Consider the following 17,840-nt stretch of genomic DNA (forward strand, 5'->3'; position numbering starts at 1 on the left):
CGAGCGGTAGTTTCGTTCTGACTCGATGCGTGTGTCATCCGCGTGCCTTCAGCACCGCAAAGTTGCCGTTCATGATTGCGTCGATAGCAGCCGCAGTTTTCTTCGCAGCGGTTGCGGCAGTTTCGTTTTGACTCGGTGCAAAGCTGTCGAGGATGAAGAGCACCGGCTACATCGCGATGGGTGGACGATCTGTTGGCAATCAGCTCGGTGGCGAAAACATAATCGGGATGTGCGCGCGGTAGTGCAAAGCGTGTCGCAAATGAAGGCGCGCGCCGCGGCCGTGCTGTAAAGGAAGTCGCGAGGCCTCAATTGTCGCTGCAAGAGCCAATGAGTCACGAGATAATGAGAATTCCACCTTCCGCTCTGCATTTGTGCAAAATAGCAACAGGATTTGCTCATTCATTCACTCAATAAAGGCGTGTTGACGTAGTAAGCATTTGCTTATTGTTTTCTGGATACCCTCGCTAATTCGACATTCGGTTAATTCGGCCATTTTTTCAGTCCCGTGAAATCTGAATTAACGATGTTTTACTGTATAATGTCTTTAGATGACAATGTCAGCTGCACTAGCTCTTTGGAGCTGTCAATCAGTGCCTACAATTCCAACGAGTTCAGAAGCCATGAATCGCTGTTTGCATTCGAGCCAACGCCCAGCACAACACATCGCGCTGCAGCATGAAGACCAAGGGTAGCACTAACCACTGAGTTGATACGTGCTGCTTGCTATTTTAGATCTTTCACCCCTTTTCAGGGAAGCATTTCGCATACTCACTATAGTATGTTTTGGAGCGCTGCTTTCCGCATTTGTATGTGAAATTATAGAGCACAATTTCCCTGGGAGAACTGTGTCCAAAGCACCGGCCAGTGCATTTGTGTACATCGGCATGTTACAGCGACCGCTCATCGTTCGCTTGAAATGTAATACGTCAGTGACATCAAATAATGTCAGAACGTATAGCAAAACGTGCAGATTTTGTGCATGTAGGCACCGTCACATAACACTGAGTCATGCTGGTAGGAGCGACCACGCACCTTCAAAAACAGCAAGCAGGGGACCGTAGTAGGGGAGTGTCGATATGCTGCCTGCTTAGCATTCTTTGTACTTTTTTCATGCGCACTATCCGCGTGTTCCATAAGATAAGATCGTAGATAAGACTTTGTGCGTATGATCGTTCATTTAGAGAATGCATAGTTTTCTCGCGGGAACGTCGACGCCAGTGCTGACACCCTTGGCGGTTGTTTTAAGTTGCTGTATCGAAGGGGCCTCCGCTTGTAGTCCATTTAGTTTAGGGGAGTGTCTGCGAATGCGACCGGCAGCCTTCGTGAACGGCAACGTACTGATGTTAATAGTGCTCTGTGTCGTCGCTTCTTGCTTTTTGTGTGTGCACTGTACAAAATGAATAGTTTAATACATGGCTGTATGGTCAAAACTGAACTACAAAAGCAGTTTTCTTCATCCTAATGGCTTAGTTAGCTTTAGGTCAGTCGCTCAAGTGCAACGGTAGTGTAGATGCATGAACTTGGTGACTGTGATAGGCCTAACCTCGGCTAAACGCTGTGTGCGGCTGGCAGGGGCTGAAGTTTGTGCAGCCAACAACACAAGATCACTTGCCACCCATCACTTGCCTGTTCATACAGAATGTAACTTGTCACAACACCAACTTCTCACGTCAAACACTATAGTTCACGATTGGCAGCTCCTCGACACTGTCGTCTGCCATTCATTCCCAGCATGCTCCGTGTATGCCGCCGTTTACATCGTAAAACAATGTAATGTTGCCAGTAGCTGAGGAGCAGGCAAGCGAGTTGGTTAGAAGGAATTAACAAAATTCATTTGTACAAAATCTGCGCAACTCTCAAACCTGCTTTTTTTGAGGAGATGACAGAACTGTTGAGAGGAGTGCACCCAGCGAATTTCATTGACATCGAAACATCGCCGGAGTTGCCCTTTAAATACTCTATCATGTCTTTCTTATCAAATAGTCATACCTTCCTCATCAAATAGTCATGCCTTCCTCATCAAATACCTCGTCTTTCTTATCATATTCTCAATCATGTCAGCTGTGCACTGTGAACAGCTACTAATTATGGATGGAGTTAGCTTTATATGCCCACAGGAAGCAGAGTTGTGCAGAGGTCTGGCATCTTGTGCACAAATTTAGTTCATTCGATCAGTTGGTTATTTGAAACAGCATTGGTTACAAAACAGTCTTGTACAGCTCACAGGATCACTTTAGGATTAACCGAATTCACCAATTATTTCCAAATAAACACAAAATGACTGTTATCCCTGGAAGTGTTTGGGTGTGCAGTCCCAACTTTGTAGAGAAAGGGGGGGATGCGAGCGGCGCTACAGCGCACCGTGTGCTGGGGTTGGCGCACACATGCCCATCAACCACGGCACAGTACGAGCTCAAGGAAACGGACAACAACCACGTGTGCACTTGGAAAGCATTTATTACGCTTGCAACTAGCACTTCAAGCAGGCCACCTAGCTATAGTGTACATCACAGAAGGCTCTCTCGAAAAGAATAATACGCTACGTAAAGAGGGGCTGCCGACTTACCAGCTGGGGTGGAGTACGGGAGCTGTGGCGCAGCCTTTCACACTCGCCGTTTGCTGGCTACCAAAGAGGCTCGGACAATGTTGGAGGGATTTCACGTGACGCACCCGGCGGCGCTGATAGCACTTGCGATTCCTGTGTGCCGCCCGCGAAGGGAAGGCTTCCCCTCTCCCCAGACCTGCTTGCATCCGAACCGACGTTCAAGGCACTACCATATCCACACTGTTTTCAAGCGACAAGCGACTGCAATGAGCGACAGGTTTTGCCGTCACAGACGGTGATCAGTCACTGTCGCTTGTTGCGTCGCCGGTTTTTGCCTAGCCAGAAAATATTGCCTGTCGCCCGGAAGTCAGTGGAGCGACATCTGCTGGGGACAGCGATTGCACAACAACATGGCAGCAACCAGTCCTTCCCAGTCTACCTGCTTCAATCTGAATTCAGTCTTGCAACTTGCTTTCTGCCATGACAGCAAAAAATGAATAGTAAAATCAGTCATCGCTTCGTCCCATTTCAAGCTGAGGACGAAGTATCGGCACTCTGTTGGCGTTATTATTGAGATCGGTTGTTTCTTTTGACGCTGGTAGGCCTGAGAAACCACCGAGAGCCGCAAAAGTGTTTTATGGCGCCACGGCATTTTACGCTGGCAGCATGAGATGGAAGGCCACTGCGGATGTTAGCATATTAAAGCTAGATCTAGGTAAAATGTTCACCTCTTGGTACATTTGACATTTCTTTACGAGCGCACCATAACATTTATTCGCACCACAATGTAAATCTGTCGCTACTCTTTTTCGCGATTACGCGTTAATGTGGTTGCTCCATGCCGCAATGCGACAGCATGGCTGGGTGTGCCTGTCGCTCTAGCTTGAATGTCGCATGCAGGTGGTTGCCGCCTTACTACGTGTGTGACTGTGATGGGACCTGTGGATTCCCACAACTTCCGTCTCAGAATCTATTCTCTTATTGGGAAGGTTTCATTACTTCTTTGATGACATCTTTACCCTCTCACAAGTTTTAAGTTCCAGATTTTACATATTTATTCATAAGTTCATTAACAAGGAACATTCCGATCATAACTTACATGAGCAGATTGCAAAGCACTGGGATATAAAGGAACCTCCTTTAAAATGTTTTTTTATTTTTTTTATTTTGCTAAGTGTTACAGCAAACTAAAGAAAATGTTGCAAAATAAAGGTAATGTTAGACACTAAACACTGATACAAAGAAGAAAGCATAAACCTCATATTTGGTATTTATACATAGCCCAAATTTAGATTTGTGGTCTTTCAAACCTCTTGGAAAACCTTGAATATCAAAATTCTGGGTCCAAGACCTTCACAACTACGAAATTTCGTTTGGTGTTTAGCTCCCTGCCTTCCTTCCTTCCTTCTCTCTCTCTCTCTCATTAGGTGCTTAAAATTAATTGAATTTTTTAAAGATGTGGCCACGAAGTTGGTGTAATCCAAGAGCCAAATCCAACAAACGGCTGGTTGCAGCTCGTTCACTAAGCCTTCTTTGTGCATACATTTCATGTACAGTTTATAACAAATTCAGTAAAATTAGCTCTTTAATTTGTTATATCGAACGTTCGTTATATTGAAATTCGACTTTCTGTGTGAATAATTACAGTCACCGTCTAATTATTTAACTTGGAAGGGGCCAAGAAAAATGTGTAAATTCTCAGGCAACCAGAAAAAACGAAATTCAATAACAAAAAGGTCGCAGTTTCGCCAAAAAGGTGAAGCATTGACAGCAATAGCAAAGTATTACACAACTGCATAATTGTATCAGCGTATAAATTGTAACCAAGATTCACCTGCTAATTAAATTAGCAAGCATAATGTCGCGCGTGTGCACAGGCCAACACGAACACATCTGACTCAGTGACTGGGAACACTAGCTGGCATGAGCACAGAGGGGAATGAATGAATGCTTATACTGCCTGTCTGTTGAATGTGTCCCCTAAACTTGAGATTACTTACGTGATCTGCAGGCACTATGCACATTAACCGTGCGCTCCCCACTTCCTTCCCTTTTCGCAGGCGCGAGAAGACGGTGCGCATCAAACCGCCATCCTTCTTGGCATCGCGCGCTTTTCCTTACACACACAGCACATGTGGCATAAGCACAATAGGATCTTATTGCATGTGGACTTTATACACAAGAGGATCTTGCATTTAGTACTAGTACTGCTACTCATCGTGAAATGGCACGCAACGGGACGGCACAGCAGAAGGAAGACAAAGCGCCTGCGTTAGTCTTCCTTTCTGTTTGGCCCTCCCGTTGCGTGCCATTTCAATATGGTTCTCATGTCAAAATATCAACTAGCCCAACACTCAACTCTTTTAAACTGCTACTCATGTTCATCAAAGGCTGCTCCGCTTCAGCAGCTACTGTCTGTCGCGAGGATGCGGTTTGAGAGGTGCGTTCGCTAGCAACCGCGTGTGATTCAACCATTTGACCATCTGCACCTGCGGTGGTTTCGATTTATTGCCTCAGCATTTCTTTACAGTGACAGTGAAATTTTTGTATATTGAAATCGCACATGAACATACTTCATTATATTGGAGCTTAAAATACATTGTGTTCTGTAGACAAGTTAAAAAAATTAAATACTTCGTTATATCAAGAATTATATTGTTGTATTGTTAGGTACATCGTGATACAGTCGAACCCGTTTATAACGATCCGATAGTTCCACAAAAAGTGGTCGTTATAATCGTAGTTAGTTATATATGGAGTCGCCCTTAAAGACACTGAAAAATTAACCGCGCTGAAGCTGGTGTCAACAGTTGCAATTCGGCAGCGCTTCGACCTCAAAACCAGATTTTAAGTGTTGTTCCCGGTGTGTTCCCACACGTAGTTGCAAAATTTGTCAGAATCGTCCATCTAAAGAACAAAATGCGGAGTCATGTAGCTTTTTCAAAATGGAGCCAAAACGGCAAGGCGCAGCCACCATTTTTTATTTGAGAGCTTGTGATATATTTTACTACCAGCGAGACATGACTGTATTCTGCATGTAAGAGCAAAGCGTTCTAATTGGCCGGAAGCGTAAACTTTGGGAACTACTGCGAGATGCCACCATTCTGCGAACGTCTCTGATGTAAAATTATGTTATCTATGTCGCATCAGGCAAAAAAAAAATTGATGTTCGAAAGGCAAGAAAATAGCTGCAAACCATTATCAGCAATCGGCAATGCGTAAATGAAGCGCCGCCGAATCGTGATCTCCTGATAACGATGTAGTAACCGCCGACCCTTTGCAACATTGTGTGGCAGCAGCGCGTGGTGTGGCGTTCTCGCCGACTCAGGCCGCGTCGACAGGAGCGCTTGAGCGGCCGCTAATTACATGGTGGAAAGACAGATGGGCGTTCCAAATCGTTGAAACAGATGTAATGCACATGGTGCTTTAAGAGTGGAACACGATAGCATTCAAAGATCCCTGACTGTGTATCACGCTTCCCCTGACTGTGATCACGCTTCCCGGCAACTGCAGCTTATACAGGGTGTTTTTTTTAGCTGCACCAAGTTTTTAAAATTAGAAAAATGTAAATCTTTGTCACGTTATGTTTACCATTCGAGTGTACGTATTGGCGGCCTCTAGATACAGGGCAATTTCCGTACTTACGTGCTTAATTAGCGAAGTTATGCTAATTAACTTTCTAATTATCAACAATAGGTGGCTATAGCAAATTAGTTTTGGGGGCCCGTCCTCAACACTACCTAGCCCAACGATCAAATTTTGAATAGCGGAGTTCAAGTGGGAGCTACGCGAACAATTAGTTCCTTTTGGCAGGCTGCTTGAAACTGAAACTGGCCGCAAAAAGAGCGTCTGTGTCGTCGATGTCGCCGCTCCTCAGCCTTTCGTCACGTCTCCGACGTCACCGCTAGTCCAGCCCAACGATCGAGCAGCTTGTGTTATCTCCTTGCTGTTTGCGGCGTTGGCTTAACGCTTGAATGCCGGCGGGCCGCCAAATTTACTTCGTCATTCCTTCGGGCACCACGTTGCGCTGTAGCGCGAACCCCGCTCCTTGGGCTTTTAGATACTACAGGCACGGCATCATATCAGTCTGTAGCGTCGACGGCGAATGCCGCAGATAGCAAGGAGATAACGCAAGCTGCTCGCGGGCCGGACCGGCGCCTACCCCGGAGACGTGACGAAAGGCAGATGGGCGGCGACATCGACGACAACGACGCTCTTTTTGCGGCCAGTTTCGGTTTCAAAGAGCCTGCCAGGGAGAACTAATTGGTCGTTTAGCTCTCACATGAACTCCGCTATTGAAAATTTGATCGTTGGGATAGGTAGTGTCGAGGGCGGGCCCCAAAGTACTCATTGGTTGTAGTCACCTATTGTTGATAATTAGAAAGTTAATTAGCGTAACTTTGCTAATTACGCACCTAAGTGCGAAAATTGCTCTGTATCTGGAGGCCGCCAATCGTGCACTCGAATGGTAAAGATAACGTGAACAAGATATATATTTTTCTCGTTTTAAAAATTTGGTGCAGCTAAAAAAAAAACACCCTGTGTAACCGTAATGTTTACCTGTAAACGCTGGCGACAAACACTATGCACGAAGGCAAGCTTCTTGGTTCTTTTTTTTTTTTCTTTCTTTCCACTGCAAAGCGCGTGCCGCCATTGCTCAAACAGAGCTGAAACAGCAGCTGTAAAAGGGGTTTGTGTTTGAGTTTCTGCGTAACAGAATTATGTTTTCTCGTATATTCAAATTACAATCCAACCAATCAATCAATCAAGCAAAGGATTTTATTTCCAACATAATAGTTGGGGGTCACCTCAGGCGAAAAGCGGCAAAATGCAGCTCGAAGATGCCTGGGGCATACACAAGGCAGCATACACAAAATGTATAGATAACATGCACAAAATACAGCATACATAACGAGCAACTATGTTTAAGCTAGTATTGAAAAATCTATGACATAAAATGCTAACATAACCAATACATACACTTAATATGTGTCGATGTTGCTAGAACTAAAAACTTAGAAATGACATCATATATTTACAGCACAGTAATAATTGGTAAAGATGACAAATAATAATAATAAACGTACTCAAAGATATGATGTGAAAGAAAGACATGGCAATCAGGTACAATGAAATGATAATGTAGGGGTAAGAAATGGATGGCAGCGCTTAGTACGGTTATGAAATAAAGTGTTCGTGCAACTGTTTTTTAGAAGCATTGTTAAAATCGATCCCGTGCTGTTGATATTTCTTCAAAAAATATGGTACAGTGTAGACCGCTTATAATGTAAGTCACCGGAGTCGCGAATATCCGCATTATAAGCGGTATCGCACTATAACCAAAACAACGATTTTATTGCGATAGCAATTATTGGACACTCCAGGCACATTTTTAGCTGCCGTAGCTGTCACCGCAAAGTTCCGTATAAAGTCCAAGGGTGATAAAATCGTCGCCGTATGCTGTATGTGCGACTGAAAGTGTGCGAGGGTTAGCCGGTCATCGCGTGTCAATCTCGCACACGCAAGGGAGGAAAGCGTCGTGTGCAGAGAGCCGTGGCGATGGACGTGCTTTCGAGCACTCCCGCCATTATGTCATTCTACCCGCACCTCATGAGGAATGCTGGGATGGGTGGCTGGTGCAGCTTGGTGCGGCGGGCGAAAAATATGAACAGAGCTATTCACGCACCAGCAACGTTAGAACACGCCCGACGGTGCGACACGCGCTGGTTGTTCGCCACCGTGACGTCGTGGAGCTCGACGTGCGCATTCGCATTACGTTGGAGTGTATCTGCGGCTTGAGGGGAGCGTTTGCCGTCTCAGTTGACTGCCAAGCTTGCAGGCAGCTGCACTGTAACCGGTATTTAGTCTCCCACAACTGCACTATAAGCGATACGTGTATACATGGAGTGCTATGGGAAAATTAACGGGAGTCTGAAAAGACCGTACTATATCCGGTCCTGCACTATAAGCGGTTACGTTATAAGTGGTCTATACTATACATTGAAAGTCAGTGAGTGCTTGCCATAATATGGGTGTGCCATCGCAGTACCAACCATCTCTCATGGCTTCTGGTTCGAGGCTTGCCTATTTGTTTTTTCAGCCAGGAATGATTGTTCAAAGAAATTTTAGTGTTCTTATTTGAAAAGAAAAACGCGTGTAGCAGGTTGTCCTGATAAATCAGCATGGCGTTTATGATTTTATAGCGAAGAAAGAATTCTAGAGTAGAATTGGCGTACGAAACTTTAGCAATGCATCGTATCACTTTCTTTTGCAGCAAAAAAATTCTGCGCAGATTTGTCAGCGTAGTTGTTCCCCACACAAGTGTGCAAGAATTTATGCGAGCGTGAAACAGAGTATTGTATATTTTCATCTTGACCTTGCTACGAAAGAAATGCCGGCACCGCGATAGCGCTCCCGTAGCTGAAGAAAGTGATTTAGCAGAAAGTCAATATGAGCTGTCCACGTCATATTAGCAGAAAAGCTGACGCCTAGCGATTTGTGCTTTCGTACAATCTCGATTGGAGTCCCGCCAAGACACATGTCTGCTGGTAGAAACGCATGTTTGTTTTTGGCCCTAAATAAGATGGCTTTAGTTTTGCAAGCGTTCATTTTAAGGAAGTTATCATTCGACCACTTCCAAAGATCTGAAAGCACTATTAGAGCTTTCATGAAAACTTCATTTACCTCACGGCCGGTTGCAAACAGGCTTGTGTCATCCGCGTACATTACAAAGGAAATGTTATTTACTTGAGTAACATCGTTTGCGTACACATTAAAAAGAAGTGGTCCCAGGAGGCTTCCCTGTGGAACTCCTGAGACAACGTTTTTAAAAGAGGACATGCAATTATTAATCACGTCACATTGCTGGCGATCATTCAAGTAAGTCTCAAACAAGGAATAAGCTACTCCACGTACACTATAGCAGTACAATTTCTTTAAAAGAGTATTATGATTTAAATAATCAAAGACTTTGGTGTGATCTATAAAAACATCAAGAGTTACTTTGTTTTCTTCAATATTGCGAATAATTATTTCTTTCTGTGTTAATAAGGCTGTTTCTATTGATCTTCCCTGGCGAAATCCATGCTGGCAATCTGAAATGATGTTGTGTTGGGTAAAGAAGTTGTTTAAGCGGTAAAAAATAATTTTTTCAAGAGCTTTCGAAAAAACTGGTTCCTTTCACCGCTTTATATATAACAGTCGCTTTTCCATGTTTCATCGCAGTTGGAAAACAACCAGTTGCTAATACCTGATTAAATATATCTGCAAGGCGATGGGAAATGATATCCATAACATATTTTACGGGGTCAATCTGCATATTATCAACGTCTACAACTTTACTATTCTTTACGCGCATGAACACCTAACAAATTTCGATCTCATCTGACGCTAGCATGTCTGTAGGTTGTGTGTAAGTCGTACTTCAAAAATTTTCTGACACATCTTGCTTTTAGAAATTCAGTTAGTGCAGTAACGCCTATGCGCCACACGAGGGCCTGCGCGGGTCAGGATGCGTGGTTCGGGATGATTTCTCTCTTATGGACAACGCCACCGACGCCCGACACCGACATTGGATTTTCTGCAACATGGGACCCTTAATGCTCTCACGTTAAAATGAGAGTAATGCCGTCGTGGCATCTGATAATGTACCGGCGAACACCCCACGCCATGCTGTTTATGCTGTAGTGCCTTGAAAACGCGTGACCATCTTCGCGGCTTCCGAAATTCGCACAAGGCGGTCGCTCGCTCATCTCGGAGGCTTTATCATCGGCACGGTTGAACTGGGGCTGGGCGCGCGCTATTGTGCGCCCAGTTTGGCCTGCGCTTCCGTGCTTTGGCACTTCACGTGTGCTGTCTTTTTACTGTGATTGGGTTCAAAGCGTTCGGTGTAGCAGTACGGTGATTTAAAAAACGTTCGTTGTATCTGGAAGCAGTTTCCATTGGGAGGGTCTTAAAATCGTTAATGCATTGAAATGTGCATGGTCATTACAACCGATAGACCGTTATATCTGGGATCGTTATAAGTGGGTTCAACTATATTGGAGTTCAGAATACATTGTGTTCTGTGGACAAGAAGTTAAAAAAATTAATACTAATGAGTATTTAATTATACTGAAGTTCGTTATATCAAAGTTAACTGTACAATGGAAAGCAGTTTGCTTATAGTTAAATGCCAAGTGTCTTGTTTGCAAGCCATCAAAACATAATGTAGCTTTAGTCCTCAAAAATTGTTTGTTAGTGCCTTGGAAGTACGTAAAAACCTGGCAATTTTTGTTTTCCACAGAAACTTACAAAACATGTCATATTTACACCAGCACAAACTTTACTTTGGAAAACTTCACAGGAGCATACAGAAATATGAAGCAAAACAGTTTCACTTTGTACCGCTCAGGTGAACAGGCACAATTTACCAAAGTGAAGGGGTGCTAAACCAGTGAATGATAGCCAATAAATTAACCTAATCATAAAATTAATCATAACTAACTTAACAAGAATATAACTACTCTGTAATGCCCAGCGTATCGTATATGCTATGCTGTTTTGATAAATCAGAATTCTGATTTAAGCATGGGAAGCGTAGCCCCATTTTTGATATGTTAGAGTGAGTTTTCGATTGTGGATAGTTCAGCACACCAATCACTGATCTGAATAATTGATTGTTATACTAATTAAGTTATAACTCAATTAACATTTAATTGTCTTCTGTTCAAGTTTACTCTTAATGGCCATAAATAAAGGTGAACAAGTTTTTATAATTTTGCTTTATGTGGAATTGTGCTTGGGCATTGCAGGATTAAGAATGGCTGTGATGCAATTAGTACGCGCTAAATGTTAGTATTGTGTGCACAATTGACTGTTTTTTAGGCTTGTGTCCTCGTTTCTCGTGTGCGCGCTGCAGTTTCAAGATTAATAGCTACCAACTCGCCCAACTTTCAGTACTTTTAGGCTTGGATTGAGACAATGCTGTCTTCACCACTGCACCTTTGACATTTTCTCCTTTTTCTTTTTGTGCCTTGCAGGAAGGACTTTTAGCGAGCTTCACGAATCTGCACACCCTCACTTTGTCGCGAAACAATTTCTCTTCGTACCCGTCGGGGGGACCGGCCCAATTCACTACAGTCACCGTAAGTGGCGGTCACGATTAACCCTTTTACAGTGTTCACTATTCGGCGGGATTCCTGCAAGGATCTGTCTCATACCATCGCATTTTGGGACATACAATCCTGTTCTTTGTTGACTGCGTTCTAAGCTAAACTAACCTGAAAGTGGCAAATGTGCGCTTGTCAAGCTTAGTGAATTTTGTTTATGCATCTGGCCGCAAGTCTGGCACAATCTAAAGTCAGGCCAATGCAGTCCTGTTAGCGAGGCTGCTGACACTGTCAGATTGTGCCATCTTGTCAAATTCCAGAGTGTTGCGACGTTTTGAGCCAATCACAGATGACGAGATCCTGAATTTGACAATTTGGCTTAATTTGAGTGTCAGAACAGCATTGCCCGCTTTGTCGGGTTTTGGAAATGATTCACTCACTAAGCCTACTTGAATTTGAGTGAGATTGGTTGCATTTTAGAGAGAGAAGGCTAAATTCTGCTGATTGTAAGGAGTAGAATTTTTATTTAAGGTCACTTGAAACTGTTTTTTACAATAATTATTGAAGTGCAGTAAGCTTTAAAAAAAAAAGTAAGCTTGCACAAAAAAGAGGTGCTATATCACAATTCTGGAAACTGCATTGATTAGAGCTTCAGAAGCAGACAGCTAGGATGAATTAGTTCGCAGCTTATGTGAAGTTGCCACATTGTTTTGGGAGTATATAGCAGAACCCCTATTTACAAGTTATGGATATTTTGCAACAAGTGTATATGGTTAAGCCTCGAATAAAATGTGAACCGACAGTGACTGTGTTTCGATTTTACGTTTATTTCACTCCGGTTTTTACACATTGTTATTACTTGGTGGGCTATTTGTGTTCGTTGTAATGGGCAGTGCACTCATTGAAGCCTTTTTATGTGAACAGTGCGTGAGCTCAATCCAACTTCTATTTACACTTTATTTTACTATTCTTTGTTTGTTCATTTCAGTCCGCCTAAACTTATATCTGCTGTTTGACTTAGCAAGGAGTAGCTGGCATCATCCATGATGCCAAACTCTTCTACACATACAAATAATAACAGTAATAATAATAATTATAATAGTGACGATGATGATGATGGTGGTAGTAACAGAAACTCACTGTACTTCACTCGTTTACTGTACAAGTGCCACTGTGTGAGCCATGTGAAGGTGATCAGTTGCAGAAGTGTGCCGGGTGTTTGTGTTGGCCCCATTTGTTTTTTCTCTTCCGTTTGCAGTCCATCAACATGGAGCATAACCAAATAAACAAGATCCCCTTTGGGATCTTCTCACGTGCCAAGCACCTATCCAAGCTCAACATGAAGGAGAACCAGCTCACGTCACTACCTCTCGGTGAGTCTGGGCTCGAGACAAGCATCAACTGCACAGGTCTAGTGGTAACTCTCGGGAGAGATCGCAAACGAGACAAATCAGTTTGTGTGACACCCATACCCCTACCCCCCCTTTCCGAAATGGCACGCGCAGCGGCAGTCAATCTACAGCATGCAAGAGAATGCGTTTGCAGGGGATGGTAAACAAGATTAAGTGTGTGTACTACAGTTAAACTTCAATATAACAAAGTCGGTAAAATCAACAATTTGCTTCGTTATATCAAAATTTCATTACATTGAAATTCAACCTTTTGTGCAAGTCAGTAGTCACTGATGGATTTTTTTTATATGGAATGGACTCCAGAATTTTCCAAATCATCGGGCAGTCGGAAAAACATTTTTTTTTATGAGAAAAAAATGAATTTTGTGTAATTGGAGAGTCGGCGATGAAAGATACGGTTTCATGCCGTGTCAACGATATCTTCATATGAGCGGTACGAAGCAAAGCCAACCACGCTTTCACATCCGCTCCGCCCTCACGGTTGATAATGTCGCCCGCAGTGGGATGACACTATCACAAAAAGTGCCAGCAGCAGAGAGCTGCCTCTCGCTTCAATGCGTCTCCGAAACTCGAGATTATGCAGCCTCCAGTACTAAATGTGTGAGAAGACAGCACACATAATGCCACGCTATCTCTTCACGCCCACTCATTGCACACTCATCAGATTACCTGCTACTTGTGCAATAAACGGAAGTTTCCATTTATTGTCACGGTATTCTTCCGCCGTGGCAGTGAAATCCCGTTATATTGAAATTGTGTATAAGACACTTCGTTATATTGAGGTTCTAAATACATGCTTTTTTATGGACTAGAAGTTATAAAAAGTTAAATACTTCGTTATATCGAGAATTTCGTTACATTGAAGGTTATGTCGAAGAATAACTATTGAAATTGTGTATAAATGTACTTCGTAATATTGAGGTTCTAGATGCATGGTGGACAAGGAGTTATAAAAGGTTAAATACTTTGTTATATCGGGAATTTCGTTATATCAAGGTTCAACTGCATATACACTTAAACAAGGGCTGCACTTGTGTGAGAGTCACACCCAAAGCTTGGCAGCTGAATTTTTTTTTTTTCAAGAACCATAATTTTGAAAAAATGTGTGCACTGCAATTCAAGCTAGTTTGGCATTTTCAGCTGGACCAATCAGTTGGACAAAAATGGCTTGCCCCCATGCGGCATCTCCTCAAGATAGGAAACAAGAAAGTGCAGCCGTTACACAAGTGTATGGTACTCATGGGCAAAGTGAAAAACCAGTTCTAGCGGCCATCATGAAGCAGCAGCACAGCAAAAAACAAAAAAAATTTGAGGACGCTTAAGCTTCGTCTAAGAGTGGAACGCAATAGCATTCAGAGATCCCTAGCTGCTGATCAGGCTTTTTTCTCGTATATTCTAATTGACCTTTTTTCCAATTCAGTGATGCGCATGTGCATAACCTCGCCCCAGCTGCATTCCATGCCGTGCCGCCATTAACGCAGGGCAGGGGTGCGAAGTGAGTGCGTGAACCCTTGCATGATCCGCGGCAATTTCCTGAGCTTGAGGAGCTGAACAATAACAACAATGTTCTGGGCGAGGATATTGGTTAAAGGAAACACTTAGCAGTTCTGATTATGAGGCACACCGTAGTGGAAGGCTCCGGCTTAATTTTGACCACCTGGGGTTCCTTAACGTGCACTACAACGCAAGCACATGGGCGTTTTTGCATTTCGCCTCCATCGAAATGCGGCCGCTGCAGCCGGGATTCGATCCCGCGATCAAAACACTTAGCAGTTAGTGGGAAAGACTGCAAGCACTTTTGTCGATGAAAACGACTCCGTGAACTAACGCTCGAGCGATAGGTGCAGCGTTTGCGACGAATCTCATGCCGGGCACTTGCTGTACTGTCAGTTGCACAAACCGGCGTGGAATGGTTAACGTATTGTACGGGAGTGGAGCGCACTGTCAAATAAAAAAAAATGCCCCATGTTATCAGTGAGTTATCACGCGATTCTTGCCGAGTGAGGGAAGCCTGCGTTCTGTATCACTCTGATTATTGCACTTCTCGCCCTACGACTGACTCGGAAGTCACAGCGATGTTTTAATCTACGGGTATGTATACCGCACGGATTTTACCATTGGCTGAATAAAGCGTTACCGCATGCAGACGGAAATAGCTGTACGGTTACGTGGGGCCAAATGAAAAGAAGAATCTCGCCACACAGCCGATCAGAATGCATCATGCGAGGCCAAAGTGACACACTAGCAGTGCCACATTATGCAAAACTCGCGAGTCTTACCTTTGATGGCAAATGAAGCTTTACGTGCGTGATAAAACAACGTGTTGCGTCCACTTACCTTCTACTTAGCCCCCCATACTGTGTTGCGTCCGCTTAGTCCCCAGTACCATGCCATATACGATACATATTTCGAGATAAAACAATACTTGCCCTGCAGCACACTCGCAGTACGTGCGCAGAAGTTTTGCATGTTGTTTTTTCATCATAGTGAGCTGCTTGCATGCCCGCTATTGAGGGCAAGCATGTACGTGCATGCGTATGTTAACCGCCTCCTCCAAGTCGAGCCACTCCGAAATACCGGTCGAGTTTATCCTGAAGAAAGTCCTACCGCGGCGCGTTTGACGGTCACACATGCCTTCGCGAGTTTAATCAAAGTACTGACCAAGCTGTTGAAGAATAAAGGCTGGTGCATCTCTCAAATCTTGGTTACAAACGGCCTGCATGTTGCATCAGCATGTTGCCGTCGCGTCGGTAAATGTAAAATGTGTTATTGCTACACGTGAGCAAATACGCACGCGCTTGAGCAGGACGATGAGAGGCTACTTCAACAACACAAGCGACAAAAGGAAAAAAAAAAAGCAGGGACGGCCGTCGCGAGAGACTGCTTGGTCAAACGCTACCATGCTCTGCGTAAAGGCGAGAAGCGGCGGGAGCTTATGTGTCTTGCCCGTCAAGTTTAGTTGAAGTGACGGCCGCTAGAGGGGTCGCTTACTGGATAAAGGTCCATTGCAATCCGACGCTATCACGTCTCTAGGTTGTGGTTAAATCGTACTTTACAATTTTGTCGACGGCTATTACATTTAGAAATTCAATTTTCGTTCACTAACACCTTGTGCCACGCGAAGGGCCCGCCCGGTCGGGTTGGTTGGGGATGATGTGGTTCAGCATGATTATTTCCGTCAAAAGTATCCATTACTTTCAAAGCAGTCGCCGGAGTCAGTGTGTCTAGCGGATTGTCATTTTCCCCAGACGACGAGACGTTGGCATCACGTTGACAACAGAGGCTGTGGCGCGGCCGCCTTATCTTGAAAGCGATCTGCGATGTGGGCAAAGTGCAACTAGTGCCGGTAGAGTTGTGTGCGCTGTGCTTTCGATGTTTAGTTCGCGTTGAAGCGAGAGACGGCACGGAAGTCAATCCGCTCGCTGCTATTGCTGTGCCTTCTCATTCCAGCGTGTTGACACTGAGTTGCCGCAGTCGTCGAGCAAGATGTGTTCATGTTTACCTTTGCGCGCGTGGCACCATGCTAGTAACACCAGTTAGTAAGCGAATGTTTACAAGTTTATACGGCTGATAAAACTACAATCCTTAGTTCGTATAGATGCTCTACTAATCTGCTATCACAATCGATGCTTCGCCTTTCGGACGAAACTGCAAACTTTTTTTTCCTTCTGCTTTCTGCCTCGGTGATCTTATGTGCCTTCTCGAGCGAAATTTACGCTTCTTCGTTGGCGTACCCATTTCGACCGGACACACACACCAGAGAAAACGGCAGCGATTGTGGTGATCCCCTGCAGTCTCGCGCAGGTGCGTGATAGCCACGCATGGCTATGGATTGCAGTGGCGTAAATCGGTACTTTGAACTTGATTTCGTTCCCGAAAATGTCATTCAAGCGGACATACGATCGTGACAGCTTTGGAAGGACCTTCTAATTTGAATACTCGGCAGTTCCAATTTCAATTCAGTCCCAGTTTCGTTATCGAAATGTTTGTTGAAGCGGAAATACCAAATAAAACACCTTCATTATGGAGAGACTTTTTTTGTATAACTTTCTATGGGCAGCTGATGGGGAATCGGAAAAGCTTCGTTGTGGCGGAAATTTCCTTGTAGGGGGATTCGACTGTATCATATACATGCTTACTATGTATGTTTCCGCCGACCATCATGACACGCCACTCTGCCCTTCGTCACATTTGCCTATAATTCCTCCCAGCATGACTCTGCGGGGTTTTCTCCGTTTTACCTATTGTACAGAAGAAATCCCACGCTGCCATTTGACACACTGCTTCCCGCCGTTCTTGATTTGTCGAGGGCCGCCACCGCGATGCCCACTTCAACCATGGTGATAGGGTCCCTCTTTGAACGCCATCACGACAAGTTGGCCTTTGCGAAAAGTTGATTTCACCTTTCTTTGGCCCGTACCGGGTCTTACGCCAAGTGACTGACGTCACATATGAAATCATGCCCCTCGATTCCACCACGTCTCGACCTTCCACCGATGTCGTCCACGTCACAAGCCTTAAGCGATACCACTCGGACGATCTAGCAAGCACCGGGACGGCGCCTTTGCCGACGGGGGTCATGTTACCAAGCAATGCTCGAGACAATGCTGAGGACAATACAGAAGACGACGAAGCTCTCTGATGTTACAATGGCTGGCTCTGTTCCTGCGATCACTGCGGCTGCTGCACAAGCCCAGCTAAAGCTCTATATGCAACCATTCTTGCATTCCGCACCCTCAGTATATGAGCACTCACTTTGGTATTCCAGTGAACATGAGGTCACTAGATCAATCC

At 44.4% G+C, this 17,840-nt stretch overlaps 1 protein-coding gene across 3 annotated transcripts in view; it reads left to right on the forward strand.

Moving 5' to 3' along the window:
- Positions 1-17,840, forward strand: part of LOC119433923 (leucine-rich repeat protein SHOC-2-like) — a 125,799-nt gene that overhangs the window by 84,581 nt on the left and 23,378 nt on the right. For all 3 annotated transcript variants that reach the window (XM_037701205.2, XM_037701206.2, XM_037701207.2), the window contains 2 exons: positions 11,566-11,670; positions 12,893-13,007. In XM_037701205.2, the coding sequence (XP_037557133.1) occupies positions 11,566-11,670; positions 12,893-13,007 (220 nt within the window). The remainder of the gene's footprint in view (positions 1-11,565; positions 11,671-12,892; positions 13,008-17,840) is intronic.

This window comes from Dermacentor silvarum, chromosome 11 (assembly GCF_013339745.2).
Source record: "Dermacentor silvarum isolate Dsil-2018 chromosome 11, BIME_Dsil_1.4, whole genome shotgun sequence".
In the NCBI taxonomy this organism is placed as follows: Eukaryota; Metazoa; Arthropoda; class Arachnida; order Ixodida; family Ixodidae; genus Dermacentor; species Dermacentor silvarum.